Here is a 20,106-nt window from a genome sequence, read left to right on the forward strand (position 1 = left end):
AGACTTCATCTGTGGCAGCTGGGACGAGGAAGTGGGCACATCTGGGGCCCTAGTTCAGGGCCTGCACTTGAGAGGAATCAACTGAGAGGCAAAGAAATCAACTGTCAGCTTCCCACTTGCCCTCTCCCTGCTGAGCAGTAGGTGGCGCTGTAGAGAAAAACCAACTAGGGGTTCTGTTAACCTGGAGTATCCAAGGGGAAGAAACTTGCGTCTTACTTGCACATCTGTTTTTGTTCTTGTTTGTCCTGTCTCTGTATGACTCGATCATCTTTTCCTCACTGACTTCTGTTTCCAGAATACTGTGTTTGATTAGAGCAGGTTTCACACGGTTGGTTCACCATTCTTCCTTTCAGTAAGCCTCCCTGTACCTTGCTGTGCCCAGCCAATTGATTCATAGTATCTTTATATAACGTTATCTCATAATGTTGTTGCTAAGGTCTGTAATTGGATGAGTGGCTCTGTGCACAGAATATAATTACTTTTGCAGCAGCTTGGAACATGCCAAAAATAATGACCACAGGAACAATTGCAATGGGTGATATGGCTAATTATGTCAGACAGTACTGATCATATCTTTAGTAAAATCAGCAGCAGGAACGTGGACCATCTGCTAGTACACCTTGTTCATTAACTGAGTTCTCTCCTCACCACTTATTCAACTAGCTTGTGTGAATTCTTGTGTGTAGAGGGCTACAAGAGACGCTGTCAGAAAAGTAGCAGACAGCACGAGGGGTCCTACCCTTGGTCTTGCTATTGTGTTGAAACGGAATATATATTGGGATGTAACAACTGCAAACAGTGCCTAATAATGTATATTCCAATTACTTAACAAAGCAAAAGAGTGATCTATTTGGATTGTGGTCACTTAGGGAAGACTCTTCTGAGAGGGTGAGCCTAGAGTTTGGCCTTGAGGAGATTGGTCAGCTTTGGGCTGTCAGGGTTAACACATTAGAAGGGATTTTGAAATGCCAAAGGTGCAGAATCAACAAGTCATGTGCTGGGGTCTCCAAGAAGATCTGAAGCGAGATGGCTGAGACTGCGCTGGCTTGTTCTGGCCCGTGAGTTTGCAGAGGACGTGAGGGCCAGCTGACTAATGTTTGACTTGAGCTTAGTCAATTTTGAATAGTTCTGGCAGACCCCAGGAAATTCATGGTAACTTTTACCCCCCTCTTTAAATGTAAAAATTATGGAAAAACATTAAGAAAAATTATAATAAAAGGAAAAAGTCTACACTTACTGTACCCAAGATCAGCAAACAGGTCAACTCCAGCTCGTGGCCCATGATCTAAGAATGGTTTTTACATTTTGAAATGGTTGAAGAAAGTCAAAATAGAAGAATGCCATTTTGTGACATGTGAAAATGATATGAAATTCAAATGTCAAGTGTCCGTACATGAAGTTTTATTGTAACACAAACAAGTGCGCTTGTTAATGGATCGTCTGGCTGCTTTGGGTCACATGGGCCGAGTCGAGCAGCTGTGACAGACTATGGACCACGAAGTCTGAAATATTTACTTACACAGCTCAGTCCCCAGCCCATTCAGAGCACTGGGGCTGTCTGCTGAAAGCAAATGGTAAAACGAATCTAAATTTTTCTTCTTAAAGTAAATAGATACAATAAATAAAAAATGTGATGCGCACTGAGATACTACCAGTAAAAGGAAAGATCTGGGGACAACCTATGTATCCCACAATTGAAGAATTAGTAATTAAAAATAATTCATATTAACTTGGGAAAAATCGTATAATTATCAGTAGACGATATTGTAAAGTGTCATGAATAAGGGATTTGGGGTCAAAAATCCTGGCTTTACTTGCTTGATGTCTGTGTGACCTTGAGCACATCACTTAATCACCGTGACAGCTCCTTGAAATGCGAGCACACCCTCTTATCCTATGGATTGTTGCGACAATAAAACAGGACAATGTATATAAGGCATTATTTTACATTTTGAAACACTACACAAATAAAAGTTCATTTTAAATGACAATTGTGATGACTATTACAGAGAAAATGTTTATGACACAAAGTGAGAAAAGCAATGTATAGTAGTTCCCCCTTTTCTGAGGAAATTCCTTCCAAGACCCCCAGTGGATGCCTAAACTCCCGCTAGCACGGAGCCTTATATGTAGACTACATTCAGAAGCTGCCTCCTCAGTCATTTAGTAGATGTATGTGGGGTTCCTGTTAACACCAGACACAGGGCCAGGTAGGTTCTGGGGAGTTGGTGTTGAAACTGTGGGGGTCCTTGCCCTCAATAAGCTAACAATTATTTATTTATTTATTTATTTTAAATGACACTTGTTTTATTTCATTTATTCATTTTTAGAGAGGAGAGAGAGAGAGACAGAGAAGGAGAGAGAGGAGAGAGAGAGAAGGGGGGAGGAGCTGGAAGCATCAACTCCCATATGTGCCTTGACCAGGCAAGCCCAGGGTTTTGAATCGGCGACCTCAGTATTTCCAGGTCGACGCTTTATCCACTGCGCCACCACAGGTCAGGCTAACAATTATTTATATATGGGGTGGCAAGGGGACAGGTCATCGAGCCATGATACTGTACACACAATGCGGAGGCCTCCTGGGATCCCAAGGAGCCGGCCACCTTGTCTGGGAGCTCAGAAAAATGTCTTAAAATGAAGAGTAAGAAGGGAGTTGGCTAGGCAAAAAGGGGGAAGAGGAGGGCAGGGGGAGGAGACATCAGTGCAGGCAGGGGAACCGGTCTGTGAGAAAGACGGGCAGCGAGAGAGCCCTGCCCGGCTGGGAGGTCAGGGTGTCCAGTGGCCCTGGAGTGCAGGTGGTGAGCAGGTGGAGAGAGAAAGCAGGAGGAGCAGGGCAGGGCCGGGTGCCTGGGCTTTGTGTGTCCCACTGAGGAGCACAGACTGTATCATGCAGGCACCAAGGAGCCTGAGCAGGAGAGGAGCCAATCAGAATTGTGTGCTGGAGAGAATAACTGAGTTGCTGCACACAGAATACACTAGATGGGGTAAGCTTGGAGATGGGGCCGGTTAAGGCAGCTGCTGCAGCTGAGACAGACGTGCCAGTGAGGAGGAGGAAGTTGGACTTTGTTCTAGAAACAGATCAAGGCAAAATTAATAGGACTCTGTGATTGCCTCTCTGTGGGGGTGAGAGAGAAAAAGGAACCAAACCAAAGATGACATCGAAGTTTCTAGAATGGGCGTTTTTTTTTTTTTATCTTTTAGCTTTTGTTCTGTCTATTAATATTCAGTAAAAGAATTATTGTGACAAAGGATACAAACATTTGAAGACTCTTGATATGCTTTGGAGGTAGTACATTCTCAAAGAGGCAATCAATTTACAATGTCAACAAATGGGTTTCTGAACAGGGGAGTAATTTGATAAAAGTCGTGTAAAGTGATAGAAATGTGCAGGTCAGATTTGGTCAGGGCCGGACAGCTGTAACGGGAGTCCAGGCAGAGGATAAGGTAGGGCATTAGCCATAGCCTGTCCTGCTCCTCCTGGTAGCTGATCGCCGGTTTGCTCATTCATTCAGGAATCAATCACTGAGCGCCAGCTACGCACTAGGACTGCACTGGCTGCCTCAGGGACATGTGAAGGTGAAGAGAAATTTGTTCTCTTGCTTAGAAAAGATTTATATATGTAGCGGGAGATCAAGGTACACGGCCAAAACTTTGGTAAAAGGTAGGGAATGGTGAATAATATGTAATAATAATGGTACAAAATGCTGCAGGAATTCAACGAGAAGAGACTGATTATAAGGGGTGGGTGGTCAGAAGAAGAGGTCAACTTAGACCAGGCTTCATTGCAGAGATGCTGTTTGAGCTGGTTTTTACTGGAAAGGGATGGAAGTTTCGGACAGGTGGGTGGGAGGAGTCCAGGTAGAGAGTCAAGTGCACTTGTGGGAACACGATGCCTTCTGTTTCCTGGAGACCTGGATGCGGGGCTGTGGGGGATGCTCCAGGGAGAGCAGCACAGTGTATTTCTGCATCTAATGCCGGGAGAGTCATCCAGGGATTTCTGAACCCTGGTGCCTCTCAGCGACTGTCTGCCACAAACCAGTGCCCTAGTTTTGGTGGAAGACGAAGCAAGTGGAAGAGGACTCCTGATTCTGAAACACGGTTTAGCCTCCAGGCTTTCAGGGGGGAGGGCAGGGTCCCTTGTCTCCTGAGGCAGGCGGCTGTTCCCCAAGCCTTCAGGCCAGATTAGGCATCCCCGGGCTGTCTTCTGGCCCCGTGCTCCCTAATTCTCCCTGGAAATTCTAAATTGTGTCTCGGGCCATCAGGACCGGCTCCTGGACCAGTGGGAGATAGAAAGCCTGACCTTCCTGGTGCGATTCCTCTTAGACATTTTCAATTATGTTATGAAAACTAAGGGATAATGTTCGTGGAAAATTTTTGTAATCTGTTAAGTGCTGGTGGATGTTTGATATTCATTCATTCACTTCATCGTTGCTGAGAGCCTACCACAGTGTTCGAGGTTCGAGGCTACAGCTGGGCCCCCAGCGGGGTGTCTACATTCTAGTATGAGGGGTAGTCAACAAACAAGCGTAAAACAGGGGTCCCCAAACTACGGCCCGCGGGCCACATGCGGCCCCCTAAGGCCATTTTTCCGGCCCCCGCTGTACTTCTGGAAGGGGCACCTCTTTCATTGGTGCGGCGCTCACGTACAGTACTACTTCTGGTGACACAGAACACACGCGTTATATGACGCACGTCCGGTGTGCGGCTGCGGCGCCCCACATCACTGGAAGCAGTGTGAAATAACAGCAGAAGTAGGAAGAAAGGCAGAGCATTATAACCATTACTACACAGTACAATGGCCCCCATACTCCCCCAAATGTACAACAACATAATGGCCCCTATAACCTCCCTTTGTCCAAAAGTCTCCCCCCACATTACTACACACCATGTTTCCCCTATTTTAAGACCCTGTCTTATATTAATTTTACCCCCAAAGGATGGGGGCTGTCTTATTTTTAGTTCCCATTGAAATACTGGTCAGTTTGTTGATTTAAATTTACTTGTTCTTTATTTTAAATATTGTATTTGTTCTCGTTTTGTTTTTTTACTTTAAAATAAGATATGTGCAGTGTGCATAGGGATTTGTTCATAGTTTTTTTTATAGTCTGGCCCTCCAACGGTCTGAGGGACATTGAACTGGCCTATACATGCCCTGGAGAAACATGAAACAGGGAAGTGGGGTAGGCTCTGTTGGGCTGGAGGCTGTGAATGTGAATGGGGTATGTAGGAAGGCTTGTTTGAGAAGGTTACTATGAAGAAGTGACTCCAAGGAGGTGAGTAAGTGAGGGATATTAGAGATATTGATGTCCAAATGTTCCAGACAGGGAAAAAGCAAGTGCAAAGGCCCTGAGGTGGAGCCTACCTGTCATGTCTGAGGGGAGAGTGAGTGGGGACAACAGTAGGAAATGAGGTTGGAGCTGCCCTGTGGTGAGAGAGCAGGGAAGAATATATGGGCTTCATGGATCACTATAAAGACCTAAGCTTTCACCTGAGAGGAAACCATGGGAAGGTTCATTTATTATAACTATTGCTTTCTTGTCCCTGCTCTGGCCACCTAGCCACCCTGAGCCAGATGGCCTGGGTTTGAATTTAGCTTTGACAACTCACTTCGTGATCTTGCACAAGTTACTAAACCTTTCTGTGCCTCTGTTTCCTTTTCTGCAAAATGAGAATAATAATAATTCCTACCTCACAGAATTTATGAGAATTAAATGAGTTTACGCTTGTAATATGCCATGCTTGGCACATGGTAAAAGCTATGTAAGAGTTTGTTAAAAAACAAAAAAAATTTTAAAATACTGCAGCCAGGGGACTCAAACTGATATCCAATGTTCAATAGCAGCGTTACTCACAGTAGTCCAAAGGTGGAAACATCTCTAGTGCCATTCAGCAGGCGAATGGCTAAACAAAATGCGGCATATACACACAATGGAATATTATTCATCCATAAAGAGGAGTGAAATTCTGACCCAGGCTATAGTATGGATGAGTCCCAAAAATATTATGTTAACTGAAAAAAGCCAGACAGACACAAAAAAAATAAATACTTTAGGACTCCACTTTTATGAAGAGTAAATTCATAAAGACAGAGGTAGATTAGAGGTTACCAGGGCTAGGGAGTGGGTAATGGGCAATCTGTGTTTCATGAGTATGGTGTGTCCTCCCTGCGCCTTTGTTTCCTCATCGGTAAGATGAGGGGTGTGGGCTTTATGATCTGTGGGGTCTCCTCCTGATCCAAAGTTCTGTGATCCCAGGATTCTTGTGCCAAACCTTATGTCCTCAGCCCTCCTTAGATCTGGGCCATTTAATGGTCCCACCTCTTGGCAGCTTCCTTTGGCCATCTGCTTTCTGGTCTACAAATGTGGGACTGTGTCCTGGTATCACCAGGAAGGGATTTAAATTCATGTATGAATGCATTTTGACTTTAAAAACCACTTCTAAATCATCTCACCACTGCCACCGGCAGCACTTTGAATTCTAACTTTCCAAAAGATGTCCCTATGAATTATTTTTCTGCAGCCTCATTAGAGTTTCTCAATCTGGGCACGAGTGGCCTCGCCTGAGACAAGGCTGAGAACCTGGGGCGTCTTTTATGCCCATTTTTGTCTCAGCTTTGAGGTGAAGTGATTTGCAGAACTGAAGCCGCTCCCTGGGCCTGGGCCTGGTAAGTGCGGGAGACCCATATCTACAGTTTCCTCATAGACCATACACAAGATGCTGCTCCTGGTGATCCTAGGATGCCATCCTGCCTGTCCACAGGTCACATGTTAAGAACCCAGAGCCCCCAGTCAGCACGAATACTACACAGTCCAAATGGAAGTTTTTTCATGGCAATGGTTTTCACGCACTGGAAGGAGCATCATCTTTTTATTCCATCATTGCTTTGTGTTTTCCTCTACGATTCTCCTGCTTGCTGTAGATGAGCACAGCCTACTTGCTGCTTGAAGAGAAGGTGGGGGTCATCAGTCTCTCCTGCTGTCGTCAGGTTGACCGTGGGGGGACGGGGCCAATGGAGGAACACGGTAGGCTGTTTGTGTCTTCAGAACAGCTACAGGAGAGTTCAACCTCATTGCTTGTTGTTAAAAACCTGGTGGCAACCAGCACACAACTGATTATCCTTCAAAAGCTGCTTGTCCATCAGTTAGTTTATTTTTTAAAAAACCCATACATTCATATAAAATGGAAAGAATTATACTATATATCCTGACCTATAGGATAGTAATAAGAATTGAGTTAAAGCGTAAGGAAGGCTTGGCATATTGCAGGTCCATATAAATTACTGTTGCTATTATTTAGCAGGATGGTGTTGACAGATGGGGGGGGGGTCTTTGTACAGCTTTTCCATTAAAATAAATTTCCAAGTGGCATGTTTGTTATTTAGTAATTTGTAATTTCTGTAGTCAAAGAAATGCTAGATCTTTTTTTTTTTTCACTTATAATAAACCTCAAAGTAATGGTTTGATAGAGGCTTGGGAGGAGCAATTGAAACATTGACCATATGAAATTAGGGGAGATATAAGGCATAGAGGGTTCCCCACCCAGTAGATTCCCCTGCTTTTCTGGGGTGGGGAGAGGGAGTGGGGAGGATGTTGGTGTTACCATACAGTTACTCCCCCCCTCACCTCAGCTCTCTTCTTCCTAACTGCTGCAGTGGTCTGGGGCCAGGCCTGCAACCACGGGTCCTAGAAACAGGGTGAGTGCAGGAGTGATCCTTAAGCAAGAAATTCTAACTATAGCTTTAAATCTTTTTGGTTTTTTTATTCATGATTTTAATTTGTGTGTACATAGATTCAAGTGTCCCACCCAATATATCTCAATGCTAGATCTCTTAAAGAGAGTTTAGAAATACAAATACCCGGGGTAATTTGTATGCTGTTACTTTCCCTGATGTCAGGTATCCTTGGCCTTTCATATGCTCATCAGGTGAGGTTGGCTTCCGCTGCGCCTGGGGTCTGACGCCTGGGGTCTGCCGTTCCAGAGCACACGGAGGGCTTCCGCTCACTGTCTGTCCTTCAGCTCACAGGGCTGTTTTGGTAAAAAAATCTCTTAATTGCTTGTTGGCAACTTTTCAGAGAGGAGACATTCCCTCCTCTTTATTAATCCTCACCTAGAGATGACTTCTTTCTAACATTTCAGATCTTTTCTTTCCTTTTCGCCGAGGGGGGAATAATCTCGTCCCTTCATGCCTCTCTCTCTCTCCCTGACCCTTTTGCCTGGTCTTTACAGGTGGAGGAGGTCTTCTTACCAGAGACCACCTCTCATGTCATACTTCTATGAGCATTAACCCTGCGCAAGTGCATCTTCACTTCCCAGGTGGAGAAAGGAGTCCTCCAGAGGTTCCCCGGGTCAGGGAGCCAGCCACAGTGTACCAGGGGCGGGGCGGGCGGGGCGCCACCTGACAATTTCTTTTCTCTATGACTTCTCTTATTCCCAAAAGTTGTAGTTACTGATTATTTTAACCATGCAGAATGGTGACTGTCCTTACTTCTGCCTGCTTCCAGAAAGCTTAGAACTGTATTTACCAGAAGCCTCTTACAGGAGCCATAATTTTGCCTCAGAACATTTCTCCGGGGACTTATCCTCCAAGGGCCAGGTGGCAGTAGAATGGAGCTCTGTGTATGACAGTTGCATCCTGGAATGGTAGAGGTAGAATGATTAGTGGTCTCATCACCACTCACTGCTGAGGCTGCAAGGAGAAATAGCCTTTAAGGGCTTTAAATCTATCTGTGAAGATGGGACAGTTCAGCCGTGAGCAATATTAAACATGGAGCACTGACCCTCCTTCTAGCCGAGGGGGGTTCTTAGGCCCTTATATTTACAAATCCCCGTAGTTATCGTCCTGTTGGCTCTCTGAGAGCATTCTGACTCTCCCTGTCTGTTTCTCTCCCCCCCCCCCCCCCCCGTTTGTCAGTCACCTGGAAGCATCCTGGAGCTAAGCACACCCCCGGGCCCACTCCAGGGACCCTGAAGTCTCTCAGCAGTGTTCCTGATGGCTTGCCTGGCTCTTGTCCTTGCTCTGCTGCCCTGGTTTTCTTTTGCCCAACGTAGGTGAGCTAGTTCTGAGCATTGGGAAAACTTCGTTCCTGCCCCAGTTCTCACAGAAACAGCGCAGGTGTCCGCATTTTGTATACCAGGCTCCCCACATTCTGGGGAAACTTCACACATCCAAACCAGCTGCCTGAGCCTTCCCTTCTTGCCAGTCCCATGGAGCGCTCAAGGCCATGCCACAAATTCCTGGTACTTGTCAGGAGGCCACCCTTGTGGGGGGCCTCTTTATAGCGTGTTGGGGCTTCTACCTTCTTACCTGAAGTTTGGTTTTGGGTGAGGATGAGACTGAAGTGAAGTGTGGATGAGGAAGGAGGGAGCATGTCTTTTAAAGCCAAATTAAACCGCATAGGGAATGCCCTGCATCCTCTTCTCCATTAACCAGAGAGCATTATTATACGTGGTCAGGAGGCCCCAGCTGTGTTGGCAGACATGACGAGTGGAAGTGATGCTTGTGTAATGTCAGCACTGTTTCATATCTAGAGCTTTGGCCGGAGAGTGATAAGTGGGCTGATGCTCTAGTCAGGCCCCAGCGCTGAAATCTCCTAGACACAACCCTCATGAAAGTCACTGGGGTTTTTCACCTACACCAGACCCTGACATGCTGTGGTCTCTGAGAGTTTAAACCAAGTTAGCCTAAAGTGCATTAAGGGCATGGCTGATTCAGCATCACTGTCACAGCTCCAGGCACAAAAAAACTGGATTGCTTCCTTCAGGACGATACGCTGTTCCGTCCAGGCTACTTGGGTTCCTTTGACTTCCCAGGAAGAAGAAGACCTGAAACTAGGACTCTGAGAAAGACAGAGACAAGGCTTGATAAAGCCAGGTTCTCTCTTCCATATCCTTTGGTTTTTATTTGGCCAATGGTACACTTTCAATTTTCAGCGCTTCTAGAAAGCCATAGAGTCTGGTGGTATATTATTACAACTGAAGACACAATTTATGTCATGGTTGGAATTGTAAACAAAAAGAAAATGAATGGTTTTGAGCTATATTTCTAAACCTCCTTCAATGATGGTTTTCTACAGAGACTGCAGATGTGCCTTTTGGATATACTGTTGGATTAAACAAATGGAAGGTCACAAGCTATCCCCTCTACTCCGTCACCGGGTAACCACATCTTTCCCCTGAATGTGGTCAATATGCCTGTTAAATGAATGAGAAAAAAATTCCCTTTAAGCACAGCCACAGGGCTCATGCTAAGTCATGATTCATAGTGGCAGCTAACTGGTGTTTACCCTGCACTGCAGTTGTCTGTAGGCTGTTTTTCTGTGGCCTAATTGTAGTTAACTTGAAGGCAGGAGACTGCATCCTCTTCATTTTTCTATCATGGGAAACTCTTGGCTATGTCTTCCTATACTAGGTTTTTAGGAAATGATTGCTGAATTAAATCAAACAAGCCTAAAGTAAAACCTTGAAACAGGAAGGCAGCAAATTATATTTGAGCTTCAGTGAGTAACTCCCAATAAGATCTGGTTAGCCAGTTGATTCCATTATGCAGCTGAAATGTACCTGCAGTTCTCAGAGTGGTAGGGCCAACATTCAATATTCATTCTCAAAGTTACGTTTGTTTTAAAGACAACAAACAAACCAAGCTCTGTTAGCAAAGTAGTAAATTCTTATAACAGACCACAGGATTTCTTACTGTCACACTTTCTCCTTGTGAGTTTCAGTGGAGCAGGGGACGGAGGCCTTTATTTGGAAGAGAACACAGGATAAGAGTAATCATGATTAATGTGAGGTTGAAAGCAATGAAAGAAATAAAGTTTCCCTGCAGAATTTGCCATGGACACCATCATGTTTCCACACAGACCTGAAAGCCTGGGGGAACTATTCAAGGACCCAAAAGACCATGACAGTGTCGTTTCCATGCCTATGGCAGAAAGTTGTTGAACCTGGCTAGTTGCAAAGGCAAGAAATAGCCTAAGTTAGCAGAATGATTTATTTAGTCTGGATGAAAAGGGAAAACTTAATAGTTAACACACAAGTGATTCTGATAATTACCAAATGTTCACTTCAATTTCAGTTGCATCAAGATCACATCAACTGAGGTTACTTAGATTTCAGACGGCTTCCTTGGCCTGACCTGTGGTGGCGCAGTGGATAACACGACGACCTGGAAATGCTGAGGTCGCCGGTTCGAAACCCTGGGCTTGCCTGGGCAAGGCACATATGGGAGTTGATGCTTCCAGCTCCTCCCCCCTTCTCTCTCTCTGTCTCTCTCTCTCTCTCCCTCTCTCTCTCCTCTCTAAAAATGAATAAAGAAAAAAAGAAAAAAAAAAGATTAAAAAAATTTTTTTTAAAAAAAAAGAAGGCTTCCTTTCTGTCACAGTTGTGGCCTTCAGTGATGATGAGCTCACCAGCATTAGTCCCTACCATCCCTTCATCCATGTTGACCAACTTAACATCCTTCTTTCTTCATAATTTAAAGGTTGTCATAAAGAATTCTTTGGAACCATATGGAATGTGAGATAGATTTTCTGATACAAGAAATCTCCAGGAAAATGTGATCATCTACAATATGGTGCCATAGTGTTTTTATACTAAAATTAAAAAACAAACTTGGAAGCATTCTGTTTTATTTATTGCATATACTAACTTCAGGAAAATACCAAAACAACCAAATTAATAGCTTGAAATGCTTTGAAACAGCTGGAATTCCAGCTGTTAGCGCAATGAGAGAAAAAAGCAAGACTGTGTAATAGAATATCAGTGTGCACACAGATAAGTAACGGAGTGAGGAAGTATGTGTTTTATATTTTTTCAAAGGCTCCTTAAACTGAGCAAAAAATTCTCTAACAGTCTAAACTCTTTATTTTAGATGATATTTGAGACCCTTCCTGAGAAGATGCTCGCTTTAGACCTGTGTGGGTGTATTGGTTTCCTAGCGCTGCCATGACTTATTACCACAAAGCAGGTGGCTTAGTACAACAGAAATTTAAATTCTGCTGTAGTTCTGTAGGCTCTGTGTTCTGAAATCAAGGTGTCAGTAAAGCCATGCTCTCCGAAGTCTCCAGGAGAGAATTTGTTCTGTCCCTTCCTCTTGGCTTCTGGTGTGGCTGGTAATCCTTGGCTTGAATTACATCACCCCAAGTGCTGCATTGGTAATCACATGGGGCTCTCTCTCTCTCTGTCTACCTCTTCTTCTTTTTTTATAAGATTAAAGGCCTACTGTATGACCTCATCTTAACTAACTACCTGCAAAGACCCTATTTCCAAATAAGTCACATTCTGAGGTTCTAAAAAAGACAGGACTTTGTCAGGATAGTGTTCAACCTAATACAGGAGGCTTCTAAAATCAATACCAAGTGGCTTTGGTCTTCAGGAAGTTGTAATTCCTGATGTACATGGGGGTGTGGCTAAGGGAAACTAACACAAAGAAATGGGTTCAAGTGGGAGTGGATACAGGTAAACACCCACATCTGGAGGAGTGAGTGATTGGTTGGGACTACAAGTAGTCATGGAGGGCTTTAGGGTGGAGGTAGTGGCAGACCAGAAGGACAACAAGTATAATAGCAGGCCTGAAGGATAACTAGTTACCAGCTGTCATAAATGGGAGGGAAGGGGGAGCTGGGCATACTGGGCATTGAGGGACCAGTCTGAACAAGCAAAGAGGTGTAAATGGTCACCTGCTGTGTGGGATGTACTAGGGCCAGTGATAGCATGGCCATTGAGTGGTGGTTGCCTGTGTTGTTGTGGCCAATGGGAAGTGATGGAGAAGAGAGAAAGAATGAAGTGCAGATGATGGAGCAGGAGGGAGGTAAGAAGGTGATCTCCAATCCTTCATCCCCACGAATGACTGCCATAGAATGGGATCTTCAAGGCAGTGCTTAAGAGAAGAGTCCAAGGAGCAGTGGAAAGTCCATTCCTTAACCGTACTCCACGAGACCTTGCTGGACTCCGCGGAGCTGGACGAGATGACTTCTCGGTCCCCTCTCAGCTCTCAAGCTCTCAAGCTCTGTGACTCTTAGTGGAAATACCTTTCCACTAATAGAATCATGCCCCTCTCTCCAGTAATTCAGCTCTGGCTTCCTCCCTCCTTCCTTTCTATCTTGCATCTTCCGTGGGCCGGGCACTGAAGGTACAGTAGTGAGCAAGAAGACAAAGACAGCATCATTCTCGTCTCTTCCCTGTAGCAATGGCACAGGAGTACACAGTAGGTTCTCTGTAAATGTTGCCTTGAACTGAGTAGGAGTGAGGAAAAATGACAAGGCAGTTTCGCCCTGGGTAGGAAGTTCTGCGTCAGAGTGGAGCTGGTTTGAAAGATGATTTCAGGAACCTCCTTATGTGGAGGTGGAGGGTAGGTGGCTGCTTACTTGTGTTTGAGTTCTGAGTCATCAAAAAGGCTCCTTTGTCTCCCGGAATATCTCCTTTCATCCAGGCTGTTGGTGCTTTTAATTCCATTATTGGAAGTTAGTTTTCCTCTCTTAAAATGCAAATGCCCTGTGAGGAGAGGTTATCTATTTATCCTCATCAATCTTTTGCATCTTAATATGAGGAATTTTGTCAGTCTTTTCTGCATGGTAGGCTTTTGAGAAAAGCACATGGAGGAAATAGGAAACCCAGCGAGGAGTATTAGACATGCCAAAGGTAAATTTTGTCAAGGTTGACAGTATGGATGTATTGACCTTTGGCTTAGAAAAATTCATTATTACCCATTTGCTGGTATACGTTGGACAAGGAATGACTTTTTCTATTGTCCATTTTATGGCTACAAAACTGTTTTAATTGTTTTGTTTTTTAAAAGGACAATAAACCTCACTTCCCCCACCATCATCTCAACAAAAATAATTTGTGTGGCAACCTGACCCTATGTTCTTTCTTGACAAGGCTATGCTACATATTTGTATGTTCACATGTCAGGGGAGGCTAATGATATAGCTGCTGTAACAAATATCCCCCAAAGTTTCAGTGGCTGATATTGGAGGTCTCTCTTTTCCTTCACATTACACTATGATTCAAGTTAATTGGAGGGTGCTCCAGTGGTCTTTTAGAGAACCAGGCTCCTTTTGTGCTCTGTGTTCACCATCTTCAGACTTGGCCACAGGGTCACTCTAGCCTCATCTGGAAAGCATGTTGGGAGAAGAGGAAGCATGTAGAGGAAGCATGCTTACTTTTAGCTGCCATGACCTAGAAGTGACATACATGTCACCTCAAAACCTATTGGTGAGAATTAGTCCTGAGACCCACTGAGTTGGCAAAAGCGTAGGAAACATAGTTGGGGAAGAAGCCCTGGTGAGACTCTAAAATCATTTACACATTATCCTTCTGTCTGTGACATAACCTGAGTTTTGCGAGTTGTCATTAAGGGGACAAGAGAGAATAGCAATGGCCTGGGAACTGTCCAGCCTTTAGAATAGTGAGAAGTCATTTGCTCAGCTTGGTGAAGGGCCTCATCCTGCTGTTGGACTGTTGCTATGTTAGGAGACCACAGTCTTGATTCAAAGAAATGTCTTTGTTTGCTTATTTACTTTTTAGTAGACATAAGAAAAGTTAATAGAAATCTCCCCTGAAATCAGTTTTGAGGATCTGAATGGTATAGCTTCTGTAATATATTTCAGTTCCCTTTGGAGATAAGAGTAGATTAGTGTGTAGAGAAGGTTTAGAGATCCTCTAGGCAAGGGAACGGAGAGGTAACTGAATTATCCAATTCACATAACAAGTTAGTGGCTTCTGTGGGTTTCAGACCCCGTTTTCACGATTGCAACTTGGGTGTTTTTCTATGGCCACAGTGCTATTCCCTAGAGAACTTATTCAGACACTAGACCTGTCCTGGTGAGATCATCAGACATCAACTAGAAAAGAAGAGGCTGTACCAGGTGAAATCAGAGGGTTCCTTTTAGCTGAGATTCCTTGACTGCTGTGTTTAAGTACATGATGTATGGCTGTATAATCTGTGACCTGACAGAAGTGATGTTGCCTTCCAAGAATTTGTAACTTTTCTGAGAAAACAGAATCTCAGTTCTTCTCAGCTGTTTCTTGAATTCATCTTTAATCTTAAAAAAACACTGTTTCTTTTTTAATTATATTTTTTCTAATTATAAAAGTAATCATTTCACTCATAGAAATTAAGTGAGTATATACAAGTATAACGAAAATATATACAAATATAACAAGAAATTGCTTGAATTCCCTAACTTGACATTGCAGCCATCACCACTGATAATGTATCACATGTTTCCTGACCATTCTCAGCACATAAATATTTGTCTACTTACACACAATATATAAATAATTAGAATGAAAGATTATACAGTGTGAAATAAATGCTTTGCAACTCTTAAAATATTTCATATTACTTAATATGAAATATTACACAACCCTTAAAATTGTTTTAAAATAACTCATAACATGGAAATATGCTCATATGTATCTGTGTACTTCTGCATAATATAGTTCAATTAAGATTCTAATTTTATTTGGCTTGTTTGTTTTCTATTTGCTTTTTTTTTTTCTATTTGCTTTTTAATGGAAGTAGGAAAAGAGCTAATGGAAATTTCCCTTTCCGTACACCTTGGAATCAAATTCCAATTTTATTGTGAATCAGTACCCAAATATATGTGAGCATCTTTCCATATCATGACTTGTTAAGCAATTTTTTAAGGGCTGCATAATTTTGCATCTCGTGGAAATCCGCTGTGCTGAAGGAAGCGGCCCAGGGGGAGGAGGGAAGGAACAGTGAGGGAGGGGTGTCTTTGGGTGCTTGGCCCCTGACTCTGTGCTCCTCTCCTCCCAGGGCATCAGCAGCCTGTTCAGTTCTCTGAAAGTTGTCCGGCTGCTCCGTCTGGGACGCGTGGCCCGTAAACTGGACCATTACATTGAATATGGAGCTGCGGTGCTGGTCTTACTGGTGTGTGTGTTCGGGCTGGCTGCTCACTGGATGGCCTGCATTTGGTACAGCATCGGGGACTATGAGATCTTCGATGAGGACACCAAGACCATCCGTAACAACAGCTGGCTCTACCAACTGGCAATGGACATTGGCACCCCTTACCAGTTTAATGGGTCTGGCTCAGGGAAGTGGGAAGGCGGTCCCAGCAAGAATTCTGTCTACATCTCCTCGTTGTATTTCACCATGACCAGCCTCACCAGTGTGGGCTTTGGCAACATCGCCCCATCCACAGACATCGAGAAGATCTTTGCAGTGGCCATCATGATGATTGGCTGTAAGTATGTCAGGGGCGGGGCTGGGGCAGGAGGCGTACCGTTTGCTCGTCCCTTCTATCTGCTAGAAACAGGGTAACAGCTACAATGCCAGCACGATCAGTGGTATAATAATTTCAAATGAGGAGAGATTTTTTTTTATAAGACTACCTTTATAGCTTTCTTAATAATTAAAAAAGGACATATGTACTGCAAAGAAATTTAGAAAATACTAAAAAAGCACAGACTAGAGAAGAAAGGCCATCCCTCTGCCTCTCAGAGATAACTGTCATTACCTTTTGGTCTTTCTATCTGTATCTGAACACATAAGTATAGGTTTTTATAAAGTTAAAATGCCTTGTATGCTACACATACAATTTGGCAAAGCGCTTGCTCACTAAACAGTGAATTGTGGAAGTCTTTCCATGTCAACTGAAGTATTGATCTAGATCTGCCCAGTTCAATATGGTGCCAGGAAGAGAAAGGAAAAGAGGATGTGAAATATCTCATTGATTATCCTTTATATTGATTATACATTAAAATGATAATATTTTTAATATAGTGAGTTAAATAAAATATTCTATTATCATTTTTTTTGCCTTTTTATGTGGCTCCTAAGGAAAGTTTAAATCTTATTTCTATTGGACAGTGCTGATCTAGATCAATGTTGTTGACATTTGCTTTGATGGTTAAGAGATGTTCCAAAATTGAAACAAACAAACAAATAAATAAAACAAAATGCAAAAAAGGGTTTTTGTTCATTTGAGAAGTGATGGGTTATTGGATTAAACTGACTGGACTGAAAAACAAAAACAACCCTAGTTTTTGAGGAAGGTGCTTAAATCTCAGTAATTTACCACTGACCATTGTATAGCTGTTGCTGATTCTGGACAGAGCCTTGGGCTGGAGACAATGGGCTACCTTCACAGAAGGGAACTCGTAGGGGAGGAGTGGACCTAACAGGACCGGGGAAAGCACATGAGCTGGACTGGGTTGGACTCATGGTGAACCTGCCGAGGACACCAGGTGCACATCAGTGACAAAACGCGGCATGGGAGAGGCCAGTCCTCCCACGAAGCATCGGTTTGGATAGCAGTCCGGTCTCACAGGATGAAGCTGGATTCTGCTTCCAGCAGGCAGAAACCCTTTTGCTTAACATAGTCTGCAGGGTGCAGTCCAAGCATTACTTGTTATACTTACCAGAAAATTCTAAGACCAGGGAAACCCGAGGCTTCAGTTTGTCTTGCTTAATCCAACCCACTAGAGATTCGGCACCCCTTTTCTGCAAGTGGATTTACCCCAAACTGTGACGTTTGCCGCCAGCTTCCTCCTTTTTGGCACCCCCATCCCATCATGTCTGATCTAGTCCTTTCACAAAAATCCTCTCGACAAGGCACAGAGCTTGCCCCTGAGTATTTACTGAACGTGTCCAAGGGGTGATTGATTCGTGGGAAATGTGAACCAATGGAGCTTTTGGGTTTGCTTTGTCCTTTAAAATAGGTTTTAATAGAAATGACTGCCTGACCATGGGAGGCAGCGTTAAGTATCTGTGGGTAGCTAATTGCCTTAGCTTAATGAGAACTTGAGGCGCTTCATCACGGCAGCGTAGAAGGATTTAAGACCTTTGCTCTCGCAGAACGAGTTCAGTCTTAAAAAGCACCACGTTGCTAGACAGTGTTTGCAGCAGTTCTGTGAGTTTGGGGCACCCTGCAAACAAACCAATACAGTGTGCAGAGGGCACAATTTCTCTCTTACAGAGGAGATGGGACACGGTCAACCGAAATCCTTCATTGGGTCCAATTACAGAAAATGTGTTGAATGGTAAGTTAAAAAATAAGCCCTAGTTCATGGGCTCCCCAAGGGTTTTAAATCTGAGGAGACTTCCTTGCAACTTTTTACCTGGAAGAAAAGAAAAAAAAAATGGTTCTGGTGGCAGATGATAAGAATAAGCAGCTTGTTTTTTCAAAGCCATTCTGCTGTGGAGAGCGTAATTTTCTGGGTATGGGCTCCAAGGAAAACCTCAAAAAATGATCACCTCTTCGGCCCTGGCTGGTTGGCTCAGTGGTAGAGCGTCAGCCTGGCATGCAGGAATCCAGGGTTCGATTCCTGGCCAGGGCACACAGGAGAGGTGGCCATCTGCTTCTCCACCCCTCCCCCTCTCTTTTCTCTCTGTCTCTCTCTTCCCCTCCCGCAGCCGAGGCTCCATTGGAGCAAAGTTGGCCCGGGCACTGAGGATGGCTCCATGGCCTCTGCCTCAGGCGCTAGAATGGCTCTGATCGCAACAGAGCAATGCCCCAGATGGGCAGAGCATCGCCCCCTGGTGGGCATGCCGGGTGGATCCTGGTCGGGCGCATGCGGGAGTCTGTCCAATTGCCTCCCCGTTTCCAACTTCAGAAAAAAAAAAAAAGATCACCTCTTTTTTCTCATCACCTTCTCAGAGCAGGTGACGTTTCCATGTCTTTAAATATAGTGTAATACGCAGGTAGTGGCCTCTGCAGCCTACCTAGTCCGATGCTGAGGTAGACAAGTCCACTTAACAGAAACCCCGTTTACTAAACAGTTATTTGCTAGTTGCTGTGCTAAGAGCTTTACACACACGATCTCTACAGTTCACAGGAATTCCTTTTCTAAAAATTTTTATTTTGTTTAAACTGATTTGAGAGAGAGAGAAAGTGAGGTTATAGTTGCTTCACTTCTCATATGCACCTGGGGAAGCCTGAGGTTTTGAACTGGCAACCTTAGCACTGCAGGTCGACACTCTATCCACTGCACCACCACAGGTTAGGCTGTTCACAGGAATTCTATACCTGAGAGAGCGTCATCTCCAACTAATAAGGAATGGAAGCTCGGAGAAGTTAACTCACTTTCCCGGGAGCGTGGGGCTGGTAAGCAGGAGAGACAGAGTTGGACCCAGGCATCTCTGACTCAGAAACCCACTCCTTTGCTGGATGCGCCTGCCGCTGACATACCAACACTTTGAAAATTCTCTCTGTATACTTTAACAAGCCAGTCGGTCTGCTCTGGAAACTTTTCATGAGCTTCTTGTTTGCTGCTGTTTGTTTTAATTTAAGAACAGGATTATGGTAGAGACTTGGGGGACCAGGTGTTTTGGAAACCAGCCATTTTTCAGCAACCTATCACAGTTACAGCTGTTCCAGATTCCGTGTGACATGTCTGACAAATTCTTGTGCTAACAACAAAGTTATTGAACTCTGTGTCATGCGGTGGCAATTTTCCTTGGAAGCTCACATTCCGAGCAGCCTTTGTTCAGGACAAGTGCTAATGTCTCATTAGATTTGTGGGTCCTCTGTTATCTCGCTTTGCCTATGTGTGGACATGTGCATCTACTTATGTACTTACTGCATGGCTCTTGGGATTGAATTGACCCCAGAATGGGCTCTTCTGGCGACAGGCAGCATTGACTGCATCCTGCATTTATGCCAGGGTGCCCATGCTTCTCTTTCCTCAGTGACCCTGGCTGTCAGGCCCACCATTCCTTGAGTGTATAGACAGAGCCAATGGGCTTTTGAAGTACTGGTTACATTGTGACTTTCTTCTTCTTTGCATTGAATTTCACAGGATTGGTAGTATTATTTCTCAGCTATTCTGCAGCAGTGAGTTAGCCATAATACATTATCCAGCAGCCTGCTGTTGCTTCTCCTCTCTGCTCTCTGGCACCGAATATCTCATTATAACTTCGCAAATTCCCCAGAGGATGCCAGGAAGCAGAAAAACTAAGTATTTTCAATCTTGCCTACCTTTCTCAGTTCTGATTTTTAAAAATTGCAATAGGAAAAGGTGACAACTGTTGGCTAAAATGAGTACTTGTGATTATGTGTGGGTGTAAGCGATTTACGGTGTCTCCAACTGCCTGGGTTTATGTCTAACTTCCGTTCTGGGGTCTTGTCCTGGGCAGGG

The 20,106-nt window shown here is 44.1% G+C and overlaps 1 protein-coding gene across 3 annotated transcripts in view; it reads left to right on the forward strand.

The window, feature by feature from the left end:
* KCNH1 (potassium voltage-gated channel subfamily H member 1) overlaps positions 1-20,106 on the forward strand; it is a 348,411-nt gene that overhangs the window by 122,474 nt on the left and 205,831 nt on the right. For all 3 annotated transcript variants that reach the window (XM_066255144.1, XM_066255141.1, XM_066255143.1), the window contains exon 7: positions 15,782-16,211. In XM_066255144.1, the coding sequence (XP_066111241.1) occupies positions 15,782-16,211 (430 nt within the window). The remainder of the gene's footprint in view (positions 1-15,781; positions 16,212-20,106) is intronic.

The sequence above is a fragment of the Saccopteryx bilineata genome, chromosome 2 (assembly GCF_036850765.1).
Source record: "Saccopteryx bilineata isolate mSacBil1 chromosome 2, mSacBil1_pri_phased_curated, whole genome shotgun sequence".
NCBI lineage: Eukaryota > Metazoa > Chordata > Mammalia > Chiroptera > Emballonuridae > Saccopteryx > Saccopteryx bilineata.